The 21,738-nt window shown below is 42.2% G+C and overlaps 1 protein-coding gene across 1 annotated transcript in view; it reads right to left on the bottom strand.

The window, feature by feature from the left end:
- LOC141113900 (uncharacterized) overlaps positions 1–21,738 on the bottom strand; it is a 158,204-nt gene that overhangs the window by 57,401 nt on the left and 79,065 nt on the right. The window contains exons 7-11 of the mRNA XM_073607245.1: positions 12,979–13,432; positions 7,013–7,172; positions 6,253–6,364; positions 5,685–5,775; positions 507–593 (exon numbers count right to left, since the gene is read on the bottom strand). Coding sequence (XP_073463346.1) covers positions 507–593; positions 5,685–5,775; positions 6,253–6,364; positions 7,013–7,172; positions 12,979–13,432 — 904 coding nt within the window. The remainder of the gene's footprint in view (positions 1–506; positions 594–5,684; positions 5,776–6,252; positions 6,365–7,012; positions 7,173–12,978; positions 13,433–21,738) is intronic.

The raw sequence follows: 21,738 nt of genomic DNA on the forward strand, positions 1-21,738 counted from the left end.
GTAGACAAGGCCAATATGACTTCTATGTTGCCAAAATATGGAATCTATAATCCTATCAATGTTTTTAGATATACAAGTGATTAAAATCCACTCAAAGCTGAACTGCAAGAAATGCATTTAGAAACATTCATTAAATGAATGTCTTAAGCATTCATTATTTTTTTTTAATAGATTAATTCCTCCATAATCAGTGCCACCTAGTGATCAACATGCAGTATGTTTTCTCATTGAAGTATTTCAGAAAACTAAACCACATTTTGACCACTAGACGGAGCTGATGATACCGGAATTAAGCAATTAGAAAAAAATTGGTGCCATATTGTTCAGCTTGCACGAATGTTTCTGGTGTTTGTGCAACAAATGTTTTATAAATCGATTGCTTAAAAAGATGACTTCAGGGTTTCACTAATAACTTATAATAGTCCCATTCTGAATCTGACTACTATCAATTCTAAAGTATAAATGTTTGCTGTGCTTCAGTATTGCAAATTCTTCGATAGGCTTACCGGTTGCAGATATTTCATAATGCCAGGTAGCTCTCGTATTGTTAGCAGAGTGTCGAGTCTTGGGCACAAATCGGGAATCTTACACATCTGTAAGAAACAGAAATGAGTATAGAGAATGGATTGTACTGTAGCGCCCAACACTGCACTGCATTAGAGTGCCCCCCCTCTGGTTCCAGTTCTTCTGTGCAGGAATCTACAGGAAGCTAATATTAAGCCAGGTCAAAACACTTATACTAGCTGTTTATAAAATAACATTTAAGGTTTAAGTAAACTCTAACAGTGAACTTCTCTTATTTGCACCCTTTTGGTCCGTTAAATATACCTTTTGAAAATGTTTTGTTTGATAAGTGGGGAACAAATACCTGTTAGAAATCTTGTCAGCCGATAATTTCCTGCGCTCTCTACCTGTGCTGACTGTTATCAGTTACATTTTCCCCAGCTCTCTCTTTGGAATAAAGAACATCTTCCTTCTACAGTTTAGAGAAGAGGAGAGGAGGATGTGTTCTGTAGTCCCCCCTGGGGTGGCAATGCTGGTTCTCTCCATGGATACAACAGAGTGAGTGAGAGTTGTCACCCTAGGGCAGAAGGTGTTGTCACTGGCTGGATCGCCAGGGGAAATAAAGGGGGGGGGGGAGAAAACATCTAAGGACTGCTGAGCTACACCAGAACAATTATATATATTAGGATGTTTATTTATTCAATGCTATTAAAATGGTCCATGATTGCCTGAGATTAATCGTTAGCACATGGGGAGCAATGGAGTGTGACATGTGGCAGTTATACAATGGTAGTCTATGGAAAGAATGTTCCTTATATTGGTGGTCATTAGGAAGAATACCCCTTGCATTAGTAGTCAGTGGGAATAATGCTCCCAACATTGGTGGTCAGTAGGAATAGTGCTCCTTACATTGGGGGTCAGTGGGAAGAATGCTACCTATATAGGAGGTCAGAGGAAAGAATGCTCCTTACATTGGTGGTCTAAGAGGGAAGAATGTTCCTTACATTGGAATTCAGTGGCAAGAATGTCCCTTACATTGGCGCTCAATGGAAAGAATGTCCCTTACAGTGGATGTCAGTGGGAAGAATGTCCCTTACATTGGTGGTCAATAGGAAGAATGTCCCTTACATTGGACGTCAATAGGAAGAATGTCCCTTACATTGGAAGTCAATAGAAAGAATGTCCATTACATTGGTGGTCAGGGGAAGAATTCCCCTTACATTTGTGGTGAGTGATAAGAATTCTCTTTATATTGGTGGTTAGTGGGAAGAATGCCCCTTACATTGGTCATCAGTGGGAAGAATGTTCCTTACGTTGGTGATCAGTGGGAAGAATGCTTCTTACATTGGTGATCAGTGAGAAGAATGTTCCTTACATTGGTGATCAGTGAGAAGAATGTTCTTTACATCGGTGATCAGTGGGAAGAATGCTCCCTACAATGAAGTTCATTTGGAAGAATGACCCTTTCATTGTGGGTCAGTGGAAAGAATGTCCCTTATATCTGTGGTCAGTAGGAAGAACTGAACCCTTAAAGTGGTGTTCAGAATGCCACCCTTACAGACAGCTAAGAAGACTATTGGTGTCTTGCTGTGGCCTCTGCTACTTGGCATTGGCCCCAGAACTATGCAGGTACCACCAAATGTGAGGTCAATCAGCTGCAGCTCAAGAAACACCCAGCAACTTCTGGAGGAACCCTGTAGTTCCATGAAACCCTGGTTGAGAATGGCTGCTCTAATTCTTTAATGATCTTCTATATGGATTGAATTCAGCAAGAATAAAGGCCAATTTCAAGAGCATCATATCATTTATGCCAGTTTTGTGAAGAACACTCGAAGGTGATGCCTTTGTCAGCCTTCAGTTCAGGCAGATGTGCATGTGCAAAATTGAGGAAAGCAGTATAAAACACATGATTAGCTCAAAGAGTCTAAGTAGCTGTGTATTGCCTGCTGGATTAGATTTAATATAACCTCTTTGTTTTCTGCACAAAATCTATGTAACACAATAAAAATACAATAAAAAAAAAAAAAAATAACACAAGAGCCATGAAATCTGGCCTCTTTAAATTCCCTACAATGGCTTAGCATGTAATGACAACTTTTCTTTTGAGTATTGACCTTTGCAAGCATACGCTTCCCCATTTATCCTCAATATTATATTTTTATTAGTTATTTTGGGCACTCCTGTACAATTTTAATCATCACCTTAGTCACCAGCACCTGTGGAGGAGTTGTATTCTTTTATCTATAAACTCATAACGGAGGAGAAAGGCAGGTTAACTGATTAAATCAATGCACCCCCGCCCCTTCCACCAGTACACAGATGTTCCTTCACCTCTCCCCGGCATGGAAAGAAAATTGCAAGCGGCAACAAAAACCTCATTCAATAGAAAACTCGTGTTAGGAACACACTTAGCTATTTCTCTTTTCTATGGACTCTTTATTTACAGAGTCATTATGCTGACAATTATTCTTCTCCATCATGAATATTTTTATATCTCTTTGTCATCTACCCATTGTTTCATGGGTAGACTTTTGTCTGATACCGTGTATTCAGGGCGAAAGGCAACATACGCTCATTAGGGAAAGTCCTTGAGGCATGGTTGATGAGATTGAAGCTGGAATTTTAATAAAAAGAAGTACAATAGCATTTTTAGCAAATATCTCATCAAAGAAAAGCTCCTGCTGGAAGCACTCGCTCTGCAGATCAGCCGTTCTCAACCAGGGTCCAAGGAAACCTAGGGTTCCTCCAGAAGTTGCTAGGGGTTCCTTGAACTGTGGCTTGAATGATCGTTGATGGTGCTTGTATATTTCCAGGGACAATGTCACTTAGAGGAGCCAGTGGTGTGACAACAATGATCCATTTTTCACATTTTTTCAGGAGTTTTCCTAGACGTGAAAATTGTTTCAAGCATTCCTCTGGGGGTAAAAGGGTTGAGATAGGCTGCTGTAGATGTGCGGCATCTGGGAGAGATGCTTCGCGTTCTGGTCCGGTTCCTTTCACAAAAGTTACCCTCTTTCATAAGTAGGATCAAAGTAAGCAGCAGAAACCTCATTTATGTTGTCTTGTTCAAGGACTCAGAATTATTGGGTGCAGAAGCATGATCTGAACGCCTCACTTGACCTTACCGTTACCTGGAAAAACAATGCACTTGTGGCACGAGCATTCCCTTAAAGTACGTGAGATCTGGGAGGTGCCGAACATAGGCTTTCTTACAGAGCAGGGGGTCTCCAAACCTTCTAAACAAAGAGCCAATTTACTGTCCTTCAGGCTTTAGGAGGGCTGGGCTATGGCTGGAGGGAGTAGAAAATGCCTCAGGCTTGGTGGTCAGTAGAAGTAAAAGAAATTACATAGCACCTGTGGTTAGTAGGAGTAGGAGGAGGAATAGTGCCCTATCGTTGGTGTCAATGAGAGGACTAGTGCCCCATCATTGGTGTCAGTGGAAGGAATAGTTCCTCATCACTGGTGTCAGTGGATTGAATAGGGTCCCATTGTTGGCGTCAATTGAAGGAATAATGCCCCATCATTGTTATCAGTGGAAGGAATAGTGCCCCATCATTGGTGTCAGTGAGAGGGATGGTACCCTATCATTGGTATTAGTGGAATTAATAGGTCCCCATCATTGGTGTTAGTGGAAGGAATAGTGTCCGATTTCTGGTGTCAGTGGGACCAAACGTGCCCAATCGTTGGTGTCAGTGGAAAGAATCCCATCCATGGAAGGAATAGTGCCCCATCATTGGTATCAGTGGGAGGAATAGTGCCCCAGTCTTTTAACAGGAAAGCAGGAGAGCGTCTCTGTGATGTTGACTAAGGCGAAGACAAAGATCCTCTGGGCTGGAGGGCTTAAGTAGGCAGGACTGACGAGCAGGATATCATCAACAGCTGAGTAACTGTGGCTGAGCTGGCAATTAGCCGACAGCTGAACGGTCAGCTCAGAGAAGGAAGGGCTGAGCCCAGCCCTGACAATAGTTCCCCATCATTGGTGTCAGTGGGAGGAATAGTGCCCCATCACTGGGGTCAGTGAGAGGAATAGTGCCCCATCATTGGTGTTAGTGAGAGGGATAGTGCCCCATTATTGGTGTTAGTGGGAAGGATAGTGTCCCACCATTGGTGTCAGTGGGAGGGATAGTGCCCCCTTGTTGGTGTCAGTGGGAGGAATTATAATAATGTCTTGGAATAGTGCCCCATCATTGGTTTTAGTGGGAGGGATAGTGCCCCATTATTGGTATTAGTGGGAGAGATCGTGCCCCTTTGTTGGTGTCAGTGGAAGGAATAGTCCTCAACTGTTGGTGTCAGTAGGAGAAATAAGGTCTTGCAATAGTACCCCGAGGGCCAGAAAAAGGCAAGCAAAGGGCCACATCCAACCGATGGGCCACAGTTTGGAGATCCCTGTTACAGAGGAAACAAGCGGGATCCAACTAGATTCCTTAAACTGCTTGTTTGCCCTCTCTTTGAAATAAACTGGCCACCAGCTGCTCAAAGATCTAGCATTGGTTACTCTTCTGGCCGAAAAGAAGACTGTTGCTACTTACCTGTACAGTTGGTATGGGTGAGTGAGGAATGCCATTTTAATAATTGGATTTTTTCTGCGGCATTGCTCACCAACCAAAACCCAAGCTACATATGAGAAGAGCCTGTACCGACAGTCCCTTCGAAGAGTCAAACATCTGAAAGAGATTTCTCCCACACCAACCAAAACCTATGCCAACACCATCCCAGGATCTTAAGTCCAGCACCACCCACACATTCACCAAGATCGAAGTCCTGTAGGCACCTTCAGATCAGTTTTATGAGACCTTTCCTGATACTACAAGCTTGTATGGAATTTGTTGTGTTGTGGAATGACTTTTAGGTATCTTTTTTGCACTTTCGTGATAAAACGGATAGGTAATGTGTTGGGGATTTAAAGGGAAGACAGGCTGCTAATCTAGGTCACAATCACATGAATGTACCACATATCCAAGCCTGGTTGGACTGTCTACAGCAATGAGGCCATCAATATAAACAATTTTCATTGGACTGAATCCTTTGCAAACCCCACTAAGGAAATTCTAAAATTTTTCAGGCTACTTTCTCTAAAACGAAACCTCAAAGTCCGTTTCCAAAAAAAAAAAAAAAAACTTTTTTGGGGGGGTTGTAGAATTAGAGTAATTTTTAACAAATAAAAGAACACCATCCATTACCTGCATCATGAACTGGTCCACAATATGCAGTTCGGATAAAGGTCCTTTGTAGTTTTTATACATGTTGCTATCTTTTGCTGTGGGGACATACCTGAAACAAATTAAACAGTTGTTAGATCAAACCTCTGTGTCAACACTGTGGAGATTTCTAGACATGTGCAGAGCGAAAAAAATTTGTTTTGTTTCGATTCATTATTTTCATAAATTCGTTTAGTTGAATTAGTTTCATTCGTTTAATTCGTTTTTGGGAAATTGGTTTCGTTTATTCATTTTCGGATCAATTAGAAAAGTTTACTAATGAGCGGGGAATCGGCAAAGCTGGGGGAACTAGTCAGTGGGGCATCAGCAGAGCTGGGGGTTATTACTGATTCAGGGGATCTGCTGAACTAGGGTACTAATAAGCTGGGGATCTGCTAAACAGGGGTACTAATGAGCTGGGGATGTGCTGAGTGGAGGTACTCAAATATTCCGAGATTTTCCGTATACATTTTTGTTCAAAATTCTACGAGTTACACCCAGCTTAAGTAACACACGAAGGACAGAAACCCCTCATAATTACATCAGTTACCTTCTGAGATTAGTCAGATGTTCATCCGACAATCCGCCATCACGCTCTTGAATAATTAACAGTTTCTCTTTCAGTTGCTCGGGATCCAAGTGGAAGCTTTTAAGAACTATACCTGGAGAAAGGAATTTTGATGTGAGGTCAGCAAGAAAAAAAAAAAACTCTTTTTCTGGCAGATAAAAATTGTACAATGGATAACAATGTTAACCATTAGGATATTACCCTTGATATAAGAATTTTTGGCCAACGTTATAAAATTGAATAAAAACTTTTTTTTTTTTTTTTAAGACCGGGAGGTCAATCAGGTCAACCGCCTCACAAGACATGTGAAAGAGAGAGAACCTTCCACACTACATTTCACCCAGAACATCTCTACCCCAAAGGTTTGACCAAAAATTCACACTTTCTGTAATGTATCTTCTCAAGGGTTTCAAAATGGGCTCAAAAGTCCCCAAAAACGGATACAACAGATGTAAAGTACAAAAAGGTCAAGGAGGAAGGTGTTTAAGGACCACTTCCTGCTTTGATGATGTCACGTTCACGACGTCACTTCCGGTTTTAGGAAATGGCCAGTTTCCCAGCCAGTTTCTTGGCTTTTTAAAGGTTGAAATTAACTCATATTTCATTCTTCTGGCCTAAAAAGGAAACATTTTCAGCAATTTTTGGGGGTGTGCCCCTTTTAACGCCTTTGACCAAAGGCATTAAATACATTTTTTTTTTTAAAAACAACAGGAAAACAAATTGGAGCCCAAGTACCACTTACTAAAATTATGAGCAATTTTCGCATCCAGAAGAATATTCTGATTCTTTGAGATGTCTGACTCCGGGGCGGATGACACGTCACTGCTGTGGAACTGGTGCAGGAGCCTCTGGTCATCGATTTTCTTCTGAATTAAGTTCTGGGCCCACATAGATTTACTGATCTGTGGAGACAAAATGTTAAAAGATATGTTAATAAATACATGAATGGCAAGTATAGACTACATATTGACAGCCAATCAGGTAACATCTTTCAGACCCCTAACAGATATAGGTAACTATTCTAATTTTTGTTCAGGATCTTATCGCTTAGCTACATGGTTTCATAATTGGAGAACTTTCCAGGACAAGCTTCTAAGACCTTGGCACCTAACCTGCAATCCGAGGGCCAAATGTGGCCCTTTGGTACTTGTGTGGCCCTTGGACCTCAGAAGTCTATAGTGGGAGCATTGATTGGCAAAGGGCAATAGCAGTGATCTCTACTAGCCTCTATCCCCAGTCTTTCATTGTCTTCTGCAGCATATCTCCAGTCTCCATCCAAATCTGTACCATAACCCCATTCTCCAACTAAATCTGTAGCATGCGTTCAGTCTCCAACCACATCTGCAGCATATCTCCAGTCTCTAACAAAATCTGCATCATGTCCCCAGTCTCCAACCAAATCTGTACCATGTCCCCATTCTCCAACCACATCTGCAGCATATCTCCAGTCTCCAACCACATCTGCAGCATATCTCCAGTCTCCAACCAAATCTGCAGCATAGCTCCAGTCTACACCCACATCTGTAGCATAGCTCCAGTCTACACCCACATCTGTAGCATGTCCCCAGTCTACAACCAAAACTGCACCATGTCCCCAGTCTACAACCAAAACTGCACCATGTCCCCAGTCTACAACCAAATCTTTAGCATAGCTCCAGTCTCCACCTACATCTGTACCACATCCCCAGTTCCCAATCCATTCTGCACCATGTCCCCAGTCTCCAATCAAATATGCAATATGTCCCCAGTCTCCAACCAAATCTGCACCATGTCCCCAGTCTCCAGCCAAATCAGCAGCATAGCTCCCTTCTCCACCCACATCTGCAGCATGTCCCCAGTCCCCAACCCATTCCGCACCATGTCCCCAGTCTCCAATCAGATATGCAGCATGTCCCCAGTCTCCAATCAAATCTGTAGCATGTCCCCAGTCTCCAAATATGCAGCATAGCTCCAGTCTCCAATCAAATCTGTAGCATGTCCCGAGTCTCCAAATATGCAGCATAGCTCCAGTCTCCAACCAAATCTGCAGCGTGTTCCCTGTCTCCAACCACATCTGCAGCAATTCTCCAGTCTCCAACCAAATCTGCAGCATAGCTCCAGTCTCATGTCTGTACCATGTCCCCATTATCCAACCACATCTGCAGCATACTGTATCTCCAGTCTACACCCACATCTACAGCACATTCCCAAGTCTCCAACCAAATCTGCAGCATATCTCCAGTCTCCAATAAAATCTGTACTATGTCCCCATTCTCCAACCACATCTGCAACATATCTCCAGTCTCCAACCAAATCTGCAGCATAGCTCCAGTCTACACCCACATCTGTAGCATGTCCCCAGTCTCCAGCCAAAACTGCACCATGTCCCCAGTCTCCAACCAAATCTTTAGCATAGCTCCAGTCTCCACCTACATCTGTACCACATCCCCAGTCCCCAATCCATTCTGTACCATGTCCCCAGTCTCCAACCAAATCTGCACCATGTCCCCGGTCTCCAGCCAAATCAGCAGCATAGCTCCCTTCTCCACCCACATCTGCAGCACGTCCCCAGTCCCCAACCCATCCATTTCCCCAGTCTCCAATCAAATATGCAGCATGTCCCCAGTCTCCAATCAAATTTGTAGCATGTCCCCGGTCTCCAAATATGCAGCACATCTCCAGTCTCCAACCCAAATCTGCAGCATAGCTCCAGTCTCCAACCAGATCTTTAGCATAGCTCCAGTCTCCACCCATGTCTGCAGCACGTTCCCCAGTCTCCAACCAATTATGCACCATGTCCACAGTCTCCAATCAAATCTTCAGCATATCCCCCAGTTTTCAACCAAATCTGTACAATGTCCCCAGTCTTCAACCAAGTCTGTAGCATAGCTCCAGGCTCCACTCAAATCTGCAGCATAGCTTTAGTCTCCAACCTAATCTGCAGCATGCTCCCAGTCTTCAACAAATCTGTAGCATGTCTCCATTCTCCAAACAATTCTGCCCCATATCTCCAGTCTCCAACTAAATCTAAAGTATGCCTCCAGCCTCCAACCAAATCAGCAACATATCTCCAGTCTCTAGCCAAATCTGCAGCACATCCCTAGTCTCTAGCCAACACTTCCTCTAGCATCTCTGCAGTCCCTGACAGCCCTCTCTAGAATTCCATATACTGAATATTATGTTCATCCCTTTGGTGACACCAAGAGTCACAACTATGACCCCCATACTTCATTAGTCGGCAATCACTGTTCTATGGATACAAAGGAAGGGGTTTTAGTGCCATATATCCTGTGACCGGTTTCTGCTCTTTTGTAGATCCTTTATATCCGCAACTGTTGCAGGTGCCGACAGGGGTCAGCACAGAGGCGGGTGGAGACAAAGAGGTGCAGGCACCAGAAAAGAGTAGACAGTCAGGAAGGGTAGAGGGGGAAGTGCCAGGAAAGCTGATGCAGGGCTGGAGCATCCCAATAAGTACGCTCCATTGAGTGACATTGGTGAAGCCAGTCAGGGACCAGCACTGCTGGAGCTGAGGGACTCTCCTAGCTGTCAGGGGAAGAACTCCTCAAGTGAGAGTGGGGGGGGGAAGCGAAGGGAAAGGATAGACAGTTTCTTGTGGTAGGGGACTCAATTCTTAGAAGGACAGAGAGGGCAATCTGTGACAAAGACCTGAAGCGCCGAACTGTATGTTGTCTATCGGGCGCTCGGGTTCAGCACATCACGGATCTGGTGGACAGATTACTGGGAGGGGCTGGTGAAGACCCGGCTGTCCTGGTGCACGTGGGCACCAATGACAAAGTCAGAGGCAGATATTGTGTCCTAAAGAACTTGAATTGAGGAAAAGGACCTCCAAGGTAGTATTTTCAAGAATACTACCGGTACCTCGAGCCACACCAGAAAGGCAGAGGGAGATTAGGGAAGTAAACAAGTGGCTGAGGAGCTGGTGTAGTAAGGAGGGGTTTGGGTTCCTGGAGGACTGGGCCGACTTCTCAGTTGGTCACCAGTACTATAGAAAGGACGGACTGCACTGAAATGAGGAGGGTGCAGAATAGATCTGCTGGGAGTAAAGATAGCCAAAAAGTTAGAGGGGTTTTTAAAATAGGCAAGGGTCCAGAGGTAGAGATAGTCAGCGCAGAACATAGTCCAGGGGGTAGTATTGGGGGGCATTAGTGATAGGTTGACTAAAGCACATAAACCCAAGGTAAGTATAGTAACAAGTCCTAGTTGCAATTTCAGAACACCCAAAGAGAGGATAATATGTGACCAGTCTAAGCTACGTGGTATGTTCACCAATGCCAGGAGCCTGGCGGACAAGATGGGTGAACTAGAAATACTGATGTATGAGGAGGATTTGGATTTTGTGTGAATTTCAGAGACCTGGTTCAACAGCTTTTATGATTGGCTGGCAACCATTCAAGGGTATACCCTTTATGGCAGGGATAGAAAGGGTAAAAAAGGGGGAGGGGTATGCCTAGATATCAAGAATAATGTACAAGTGAATGTGAGAGATGACATCACTAAGGGAGCTAGAATGCTTATGGGTAGAGCTCCAAAGGGATGAAGCTAAGGGGAAAATAATACTGGGAGTATGCTATAGACCCCCTAACCTGAGGGAGGAGGGGGAGACAGACCTCCTATCATAAATTGGATTAGCAGCAAGGATGGGAAATGTTATCATAATGGGGGCTTTTAATTATCCAGACATAGACTGGGCGGAGGGAACCACGCCCTCATCTAAGGCTCGCCAGTTCCTAAATGTCTTGCAGGACAATTTTATGGGTCAGATGGTAGACGCACCAACTAGAAATAAAGCTTTACTAGATCTACTGATTACCAACAATACAGACCTGATCATGGATGTGGAAATACAGGGCAATTTAGTTAACAGCAATCACAGGTCAATTGGCTTCAGTATAAATCACACAAATAGGAAACAAAAGGGCAATACAAAGACACTGAATTTCAAAAGAGCAAACTTCCCTAAACTATGATCCTTGCTAGAAGATTTAAATTGGGATAAAATCTTAGGAACAAAGAACACGGAGGAGAGATGGGTTCGCTTTAAGAGCCTATTAAAAAAGGGCATTAGCCACTGCATCCCAGATATAGACTGGGCGGACATTTTTCGAATTTGAAAACTATTTGAAATTGATTTGAATACCTTTCGAATCAATCCGAATTCGAATTCAAATCGATTCGAAAAAGAATAAACAAAACTAATTCCGAAAACGAATTAAATGAATGAAACAAATTTAACTAAACTAATTTATAAAAATAACGAATCAAAACAAATTTTTTTCATTCTGCACATGTCTAATCTGCAGCACATCCCCAGTCCCAAACCCATTCCGCACTATGTCCCCAGTCTACAACCAAATATGCACCATGTCCCCAGTCTCCAACCAAATATGCACCATGTCCCCAGTCTCCAGCCAAATATGCACTAAGTCCCCAGTCTCCAATCAAATATGCACCATGTCCCCAGTCTCCAACCAAATATTCACCATGTCCCCAGTCTTCAACCAAATATGCACCATGTCCCCAGTCTCCAACCAAATATTCACCATGTCCCCAGTCTCCAACCAAATATGCACCATGTCCCCAGTCTCCAACCAAATATTCACCATGTCCCCAGTCTCCAACCAAATATGCACCATGTCCCCAGTCTCCAACCAAATATGCACCATGTCCCCAGTCTCCAACCAAATATGCACCATGTCCCCAGTCTCCAGCCAAATATGCACCAAGTCCCCAGTCTCCAACCAAATATGCACCATGTCCCCAGTCTCCAACCAAATATTCACCATGTCCCCAGTCTCCAACCAAATATGCACCATGTCCCCAGTCTCCAATCAAATATGCACCATGTCCCCAGTCTCCAACCAAATTTGCACCATGCCCCCAGTCTCCAATCAAATATGCACCATGTCCCCAGTCTCCAATCAAATATGCACCATGTCCCCAGTCTTAAAATATGCAACACAGCTCCAGTCTCCAACCAAATCTGCAGCATAGCTCCAGTCCCCCCGTCCCCCCCCCCAAATCTGCAGTATAGCTCCAGTCCCCCCCTGCCCCCAAATCTGCAGTATAGCTCCAGTCTCTAACCAAATCTGTAGCATGTCTCCAGTCTCCAAACAATTCTGCAACATTTCCCCCCCCCAGTCTCCAGAGAAATCTGCAGCATATCCCTATTTCCCAACCAAATCTGTAGCATGTCCCCAGTCTCCAAATCTGCAGCACAGCTCCAGTCCTTAACCAAATCTGCAGCACGTTCCCAGTCTCCAACCGATTCTGTAGCACGTCTCCAGTCTCCAAACAATTCTTTATATCCTATATATCCGCAACTGTTGCTGACTGGTAGTTGGTAATGGCCATCATGGACAATGCTTGTGCACCATCCATGATGTCTACTACAAGCCTAGAAATGTTCTGGTCCTCAGTCATATCATAAGCCACAGATGAGGCAGGAAAGTTGCACAAGGACCTCATACATTTAAGATGACGTAATTGTGCTGATGGATTTTATACAAGAATATCCAAGTAAAGAATGATCGGGAGAGGAACACTTTCCAAAGGTTCCTGGCAAACTAGGTCTAAAAAGTGGCCTTGATTGGCACCTAATCATATTGGGTGCGTGAATCTTTGATAGTCCCTAATTAAAGGAAAAAAAAAACCTGTTGGCCTTTGGATTATGACTTGAATTAATTTTATGATCAAATAAAAATACCGAACCTTGTCGTGCGGCACCACGGTCCAGTGAAATGCTTTGGTCCGCTTTGGCACGTTCAGACGTGGGCTAGGTAAAGGCGGAGGAAGGATAAATGGAGGGGGGAGATGTGGAAGTCCCATCGTTTTTGGAATCTCTGGAAAGCCATTTTCGTTCTTCAGTGGTTCTTTCACCGGGCTTGTATCATCTGAAAGTATTAAAATCGGTTTTGGAATACGCATTGGGTCTTTATAAAGCTCGGTAGGATCTTGCACCTTTCCCTTCGGGGCGGAGACTTGTGGGCTAGGTGGCGGCTTTAATCGGTCACATGGGAAGTGTAAGGCCTCATACAGGTTATCCTGGGGAGAAGGACTCCGCTGATTCTGCCCACATTGTTCCTGGAGAAGGGACACCCAGTCGTCCCTCATTGTGAGGCTTTTTTCCACGTCTCTGTTGTGTTCGTAAATAGGTATGCGAAATCTTAGCGGAAGAGATATTAAAAAAAAAAAAAAAGATATGTTATGTTTTTTTCAATTTAATAATATTTTTTACTAGAAATACACTTTGGGGTATTTCATAGAACAATTCCCAGAACTATTATTTGTCTTGTGAAACTGCATCTACTTTTACAGGGGGCAAAACCTAACCTTATTAGGCTATTTTCTCTCCAAGTCAAATATTTTTCAATCGCACAGAATAGTGTGAATTGGGAAAAGTACCACATTATGACCACTAGATGGGAGCATGACGATCCGAATTGATAAAAAAATTTTTTTCCATATAATCATCTGCTCCATCTAGTGGTCATAAGGTCGTATTTTACTGATTTATGCTGTAAGTTTGAAGGAAGGACATCCAACCTGAAGAGAAAATAGCCTAAAAACGTTTGGATTTTGCAGTCTTGCAGAAGAAATAGCTTTTCAACTTTTTTTAATATACCCCTAGGTATCATACATAATATAAAAGCTATGCGGAAATTATTAAGCTCTTAGTTGAAATGTTATAATGCAGCTGAAGCTAAACTAAGCTAGTTAAAAAAAAGCACATTGCTGATAATACTACTACCGCTACTATTACTACTACTACTACTAATGATAATAATAGTATATAATTTTAATAATAATAATAGTATATAATTTTAATAATAATAATAATAGTATATAATTTTAATAATAATAATAATAGTATATAATTATATTAATAATAATAATAATAATAATAATAATAATAACCATAACAGTATATAATAATAATAGTAAATAATTATAATAATAATAGTAATAATAATAATAATAATAGTTATAATAATACTAATAATATTAGTAAATAATTATACTAATAATATTAGTAAATAATAACTATAATAATATATATAATAATAGTAATATGATAATAATAATAATAGTTATTATAATAATAATAGTAAATAAATATAATTATAATAGTAATAATGATAATAATAATAATAATAATAATAATAATAATAATATTAGTAAATAATTATATTTATAATAATAGTGATAATAATAGTAATAATAATAATAATAATAATAGTAATAATTATAATAATAAGAATAATAGGGGCACTGTAATGAAAGGGGCACTGTAGCATAAAGGAGCACTGTGATGTTACATGAAGTTACATAGCAGGTGAGGTCAAAAAAAGACACAAGTCCATCAAGTCCAACCTATGTGTGTGATTATATGTCAGTATTTCATTGTATATCCCTGTATGTTGCGGTCGTTCAGGTGCTTATCTAATAGTTTCTTGAAACTATCGATGCCCCCCCGCTGAGACCACCGCCTGTGGAAGGGAATTCCACATCCTTGCCGCTCTTATGCCGCGTACACACGGTTGGATTTTCTGTTGGAAATGTTTGATAGGAGCTTTTTGTCGGAAATTCCGACTGTGTGGAGGCTCCAATCGGACATTTTCTGTTGGAATTTCCGGCAAACAAAATTTGAGATCTGGATCTCAAATTTTCCAACAACAAAATCCATTGTCGTGAATTCCGATCGTGTGTACACAATTCTGATGCACAAAGTTCCACACATGCTCGGAATCAAGCAGAAGAGCCGCACTGGCTATTGAACATCATTTTTCTCGGCTTGTCGTACGTCCCTGCGTTCTTGCCGTTCGGAATTTCCGACAAGATTTGTGCAACCGTGTGTATGCAAGACAAGTTTGAGCCAACATACGTCGGAAAAAAAACATGGATTTTGTTGTCGGAATGTGCGATTGTGTGTACGGGGCATTGCAGTAAAGAACCCTCTACGTAGTTTAAGGTTAAACCTCTTTTCTTCTAATTTTAATGAGTGGCCACGTGTCTTGTTAAACTCCCTTCTGCAAAAAAGTTTTATCCCTATTGTGGGGTCACCAGTACAGTATTTGTAAATTGAAATCATATCCCCTCTCAAGCGTCTCTTCTCCAGAGAGAATAAGTTCAGAGCTCGCAACCTTTCCTCATAACTAAGATCCTCCAGACCCTTTATTAGCTTTGGTGCCCTTCTTTGTACTCGCTCCATTTCCAGTACATCCTTCCTGAGGACTGGTGCCCAGAACTGGACAGCATACTCCAGGTGCGGCCGGACCAGAGTCTTGTAGAGCGGGAGAATTATCGTTTTATCTCTGGAGTTGATCCCCTTTTTAATGCCAATATTCTGTTTGCTTTGTTAGCAGCAGCTTTGCATTGCATGCCATTGCTGAGCCTATCATCTACTAGGACCCCCAGGTCCTTTTCCATCCTAGATTCCCCCAGAGGTTCTCCCCCCAGTGTATAGATTGCATTCATATTTTTGCCACCCAAATGCATTATTTTACATTTTTCTACATTGAACCTCATTTGCCATGTAGTCGCCCACCCCATTAATTTGTTCAGGTCTTTTTGCAAGGTTTCCACATCCTGCGGAGAAGTTATTGCCCTGCTTAGCTTAGTATCGTCTGCAAATACAGAGATTGAACTGTTTCCCCCATCCTCCAGGTCATTTATGAACAAATTCAATAGGATTGGTCCCAGCACAGAACCCTGGGGAACCCCACTACCCACCCCTGACCATTCCGAGTACTCCCCATTTATCACCACCCTCTGAACTCGCCCTTGTAACCAGTCTTCAATCCATGTACTCACCCTATGGTCCATGCCAACGGACCTTATTTTTGTACAGTAATAATTATGATTATTATTATTGTTATATACTATTATTATTATTACTATTATTATTATTATTATTATTATTATTGTAAAAAGGGGATATAGAATCTTCTAAAGGACTTTAAAAATTTATAGCATTGAATAGGTATCTAAATACTAGTTATTGGAACTATGAAGCATGGAGCTTTCAATTTAAAAGCTGAACTAGTTAAAAAAAAGCACGCCGCTGATAATACTACTACCACTACCGCTACTACTACTACTACTACTAATACTACTACTACTACTACTAATAATAATAATAATAATAATTATTGTAATAAGGGGATATAGCATCTTCTAAATGACTTTAAAAATATATAGCATTGAACAGGTATCTAAATACTACTTAACGGAACTCTGGAGCATTTAATTTAAAAGCTGAACTAGTTAGAAAAAAAAGCACACTGCTGATAATACTACTACCACTACCACTATTACTACTGATAATAATAACAATGATAATAATAATAACAATAATATATTCATAAATTAATAATAATAAAAAATAATTTATTAATAAAATAATAATAATGATTATTATTATTGTAATAAGGGGATATAGCATCTTCTAAGTGACTTTAAAAATATATAGCCTTGAACAGGTATCTAAATACTAGTTATTGGAACTCTGAAGCATGGAGCTTTCAATTTAAAAGCTGAACTAGTAAAAAAAAGCCCACTGCTGATACTACTACTGATAATAACAATAATAATAATAATAATAATAGTATATTAATAAAGTAATAATAATAATAATAATAATAATAATAATAATAATAATAATAATAATAATTTATGAATAAAATAATAATAATCATAATAAGTATTATGATTATTATTATTGTAATAAGGGGATATAGCATCTTCTAAATGACTTTAAAAATAAATAGCATTAAACAAGTATCTAAATACTACTTAACGGAACTCTGGAGCATGGAGCTTGCAATTTAAAAGGAAAAGTAAAAATGTGTAAAAAAGAAAGTATTTTTCAGATAAAACTCCTTACTTCTTATTGCTCCCCTCAGTGCATCGCTCTCATTCAGTGACAGAATGAATCACCCAGTTTTTATTTTATGCTAGTAGAGAGCCATTTTAATCCAGATCAGGCAAAATTACCCATTTTTATCATTTTAAAAGACCGCGCCAATAAATAAGCCTTTTATCTCATTTTCCTATCTGAATTTGCTTTCTTTCTGGCCCATTTACTCCCCAATAAAAAGGCAAAAATGTAATATTTCCACTTCACCGGTGACCATTAACTTAGCAAAGCTGCAAAGGACGTACCATTATTGTTCTTCTGGCAGTCGACGGCCAAAAAAAACAAAAAAAAAAAATTATATATATATATATATATATATAGATATAGATTTATATATAGATATAGATATATATATCTATATCTATATATATAGATATATCTATCTATCTATCTATCTATCTATCTATCTATCTATCTATCTATCTATCTATCTATCTATCTATCTATCCTGAGCAAAATTATAAACGCAGCACTTTTGTGTTTGCCCCCATTTATCATGAGCTGAACGCAAAGGTCTGCGACTTTTCCTATGTACACAAAAGTCCTATTTCTCTCAAATATTGTTCACAAATCTGTCTAAATCTGTGTTGGTGAGCACTTCTCCTTTGCCGAGATAATCCATGCACCTCACAGGTGTGGCATATCAAGATGCTGATTAGACAGCATGATTATTGCACAGGTGTGCCTTAGGCTGGCCACAATAAAAGGTAGTTAGATAAGATAGATAAGATAGATAGATAAGATAGATAAGATAGATAGATAAGATAGATAAGATAGATAAGATAGTTAGATAAGATAGATAAGATAGATAGCTAAGATAGATAAGATAGATAGATAAGATAGATAAGATAGATAGATAAGATAGATAGATAAGATAGTTAGATAAGATAGATTAGATAAGATAGATAGATAGATAGATAGATAGATCGATAGATCGATAGACTGGTTGAAAAGACTGGTTTTGTGCGTGTGTTTAAATACCTTTTAGAATGACTCCGTAGAATTAAAATATTTCATATAAATATAAAAAAAACAACCCCACCCCATAATCCCCCCTCCAAAAAAAGAAATATATATATATATTTTATATATATATATATATATATATATATATATATATATATATATATATATATACACTGTAAATAGGCTGTAAAAAAATTCTCAAATCCGTTGTAACTTTTCTGACGTGCAAATAGTTCTAGTTGAAGCTAAAAACATTATCAGATGGTTGTGCGGCTGTACTGGGAGGCCCAGTGCTGAATCTGACCTTTTCAGGCTGTGTTAATTGCTCGCATACTTCTGGCATGGGAGTTGAAGATTCGCCATGAACTGACTCAGCAATGTGTTGGCCGCTTCTCAGGATTGGTGCTGGTGGGGGGAGGCCACGGAAACCGCCTTGCTCCCCGTAAGCGTCGGAGAACTTATATTTTTCTACAGCCTTTGCAGGTGGAAGACCGAGTTTTGGCCCTTTTTAATCCCCATAATGAGATGAAAAGTCAAACTTTGCTTTACCTTCCTGAGAAGAAGTTGAAACCCCCAACAGGTCAAAGCTCTCTGTGTAAATGTGGAACTTCAAATATAAAATAAAAACAAATTGTTTATTCATTGAAACTTCAAGTAAACGCAATCGATGCGAATTGGCCAAGATCGCATGTTCTCTGGCTATATTCTCTGAAGATCGAATGTGTGAATGACAAAAATTCTGCAATATAGCCTCTAGATCAGGGGTGTCAAACTCAAATTCATTGGGGGCCGCATCAGCAGTATGGTTGCCCTCGAAGGGCCGGTTGTATCTGTAGGACTATGTATATACTCAGAGTGCAGGGGTCAGGAGTGCGCTACGTACAGAGTGCAGGGGTCAGGAGTGGGCTACGTAAAGAGTGGAGGGGTCAGGATTGCGCTACGTACAGAGTGCAGGGGTCAGGCGTGGGCTACGTACAGAGTGCAGGGGTCAGGAGTGGGCTACGTAAAGAGTGGAGTGGTCAGGATTGCGCTATGTACAGAGTGCAGGGGTCAGGAATGCGCTATGTACACAGTGCAGGGTCAGGAGTGCGCTACGTACAGACTACAGGAGTCAGGAGTGGGCTATGTAAAGAGTGGAGGGGTCAGGATTGCGCTACGTACAGAGTGCAGGGTTTAGGAGTGGGCTACGTAAAGAGTGGAGGGGTCAGGATTGCGCTACATACAGAGTGCAGGGGTCAGGAATGCGCTATATACAGAGTGCAGGGGTCAGGAATGCGCTACGTATAGAGTGGAGGGGTCAGGAATGCGCTACGTACAGAGTGCAGGGGTCAGGATTGCGCTACGTACAGAGTGCAGAGGTCAGGATTGCGCTACGTACAGAGTGCAGGGGTCAGGATTGCGCTACATACAGAGTGCAGGGGTCAGGAATGCGCTATATACAGAGTGCAGGGGTCAGGAATGCTCTATATACAGAGTGCAGGGGTCAGGAATGCGCTACGTACAGAGTGCAGGGGTCAGGAATGCGCTACGTATAGAGTGGAGGGGTCAGGATTGCGCTACGTACAGAGTGCAGGGGTCAGGATTGCGCTATGTACACAGTGCAGGGGTCAGGAGTGCGCTACGTACAGACTACAGGAGTCAGGAGTGGGCTATGTAAAGAGTGGAGGGGTCAGGATTGCACTACGTACAGAGTGCAGGGTTTAGGAGTGGTCTACGTAAAGAGTGGAGGGGTCAGGAATGCGCTATATACAGAGTGCAGGGGTCAGGAATGCGCTATATACAGAGTGCAGGGGTCAGGAATGCGCTACGTACAGAGTGCAGGGGTCAGGAATGCGCTACGTATAGAGTGGAGGGGTCAGGAATGCGCTACGTACAGAGTGCAGGGGGCAGGATTGCGCTACATACAGAGTGCAGGGGGCAGGATTGCGCTACATACAGAGTGCAGGGGTCAGGATTGCGCTACGTACAGAGTGCAGGGGTCAGGATTGCGCTACATACAGAGTGCAGGGGTCAGGAATGCCCCCCAAGTTTCCTTACATCTGTTCTCTCTCCTACCTTGCTACCTGGCCCAGCTCTGGTACCTCCCTGTATAGGCGGCTCCCTCCCTTTGTATTGGGCTATAGTTAGTAGCTTCCTGTTTATTGGGCTTTATATGGTACCTCCCTCTGTGGGCGGATCTCTGTGTTTAGTATCAGTACTCAGTTTTGCTATGTTTTTTTTCACCATCACTTCAAAATAAGCAGCACACACTTCATCAACACAAGTGCTTTAAAAGCCCTCAGGACGCAGCCCGCTGGATGGGGGAAAAAAAAAAAACAGAGTTGTCAGCAATCTCTGCCACTATGCAAAAAATGTCACTATGCACGAAAGACATCACTGTGCAAGAAAAAGATTTAACTATGCAAAGAATGCCACTATGCACGAAAAATGCCACTATGCAAAAAGCCGGTGTCGCTGGAGGGATTGGGGAGGCGAGAGAGCAGAGGCGGGGTGGAGGCAGGGATAGGGCAGCGGCGTGGGACAGGGCGGCATCGTTGGCTGAGGAAAAGCTGAGGGAGGCGGGGGTGGAGACGGAGATAGGGCAGAGGCGGAGACAAAGCGGCATCGTTGGCTGAGACAAAGCTCAGGGAGGCGGGGGGTGGAGGCGGAGACAGCACGGAGGGGGGATGTGTTCTTGTTGCCTGGGATACCTGGCAGAGGGCCACATGACAAGGCCTGGCGGGCCGGATTCGGCCCGCGGGCCTTGTGTTTGCCACCTGTGCTCTAGATGGAGCTACTATGGAGCTATGGATTACTTCCTGTGATAGTCAGCACCATCTAGTGGCCATAATGCAGTATTTTCCCCATTCACTCAATGTGTAGAGAATATAGCCTGAGAACATTTAGCTTGCCCCATTCGCACAGAGCAAATATATATGCAATTTTTAATGAATAAACACCTTTGAAAAAAATTTTTTTTTTTATACAGCCCAAACTGAACCTTCCCATTGCCAGAGAATGTAAACCCAGCCATACATTACATTCTACTCCATCAGTTGTTTCAAATGCACTCCTCCTGTACCCAGCCTGTAGTTACTGATATGCAGATTTTTGACTTTTTGACTTTTTATCATTGTGCCTGTCATGGAAAGGGTGGTGCCTGTCATAGGAAGGGTGGTGCCTGACTGTCATAGGAAGGGCGGTGCCTGTCATGGAAAGGGTGGTGCCTGTCATGGAAAGGGTGGTGCCTGTCATAGGAAGGGTGGTGCCTGACTGTCATAGGAAGGGCGGTGCCTGTCATGGAAAGGGTGGTGCCTATCATGGGAAGGGCGGTGCCTGTCATAGGAAGGGTAGTGCCTGTCATAGGAAGGGTGGTGTCTGTCATGGGAAGGGCGGTGCCTGTCATGGGAAGGGTGGTGCCTGTCTTGGGAAGGGTGATGTCTGTCATTGGAAGGGTGGTGCCTATCATAGGAAGGGCGGTGCCTGTCATAGGAAGGGCGGTGCCTGTCATAGGAAGGGTGGTGCCTGTCATGGGAAGGGCGGTGTCTGTCATAGGAAGGGTGGTGCCTGTCATATGAAGGGCGGTGCCTGTCATGGGAAGGGCGGTG

This window comes from Aquarana catesbeiana, linkage group LG12 (assembly GCF_042186555.1).
Source record: "Aquarana catesbeiana isolate 2022-GZ linkage group LG12, ASM4218655v1, whole genome shotgun sequence".
Taxonomy (NCBI): Eukaryota; Metazoa; Chordata; class Amphibia; order Anura; family Ranidae; genus Aquarana; species Aquarana catesbeiana.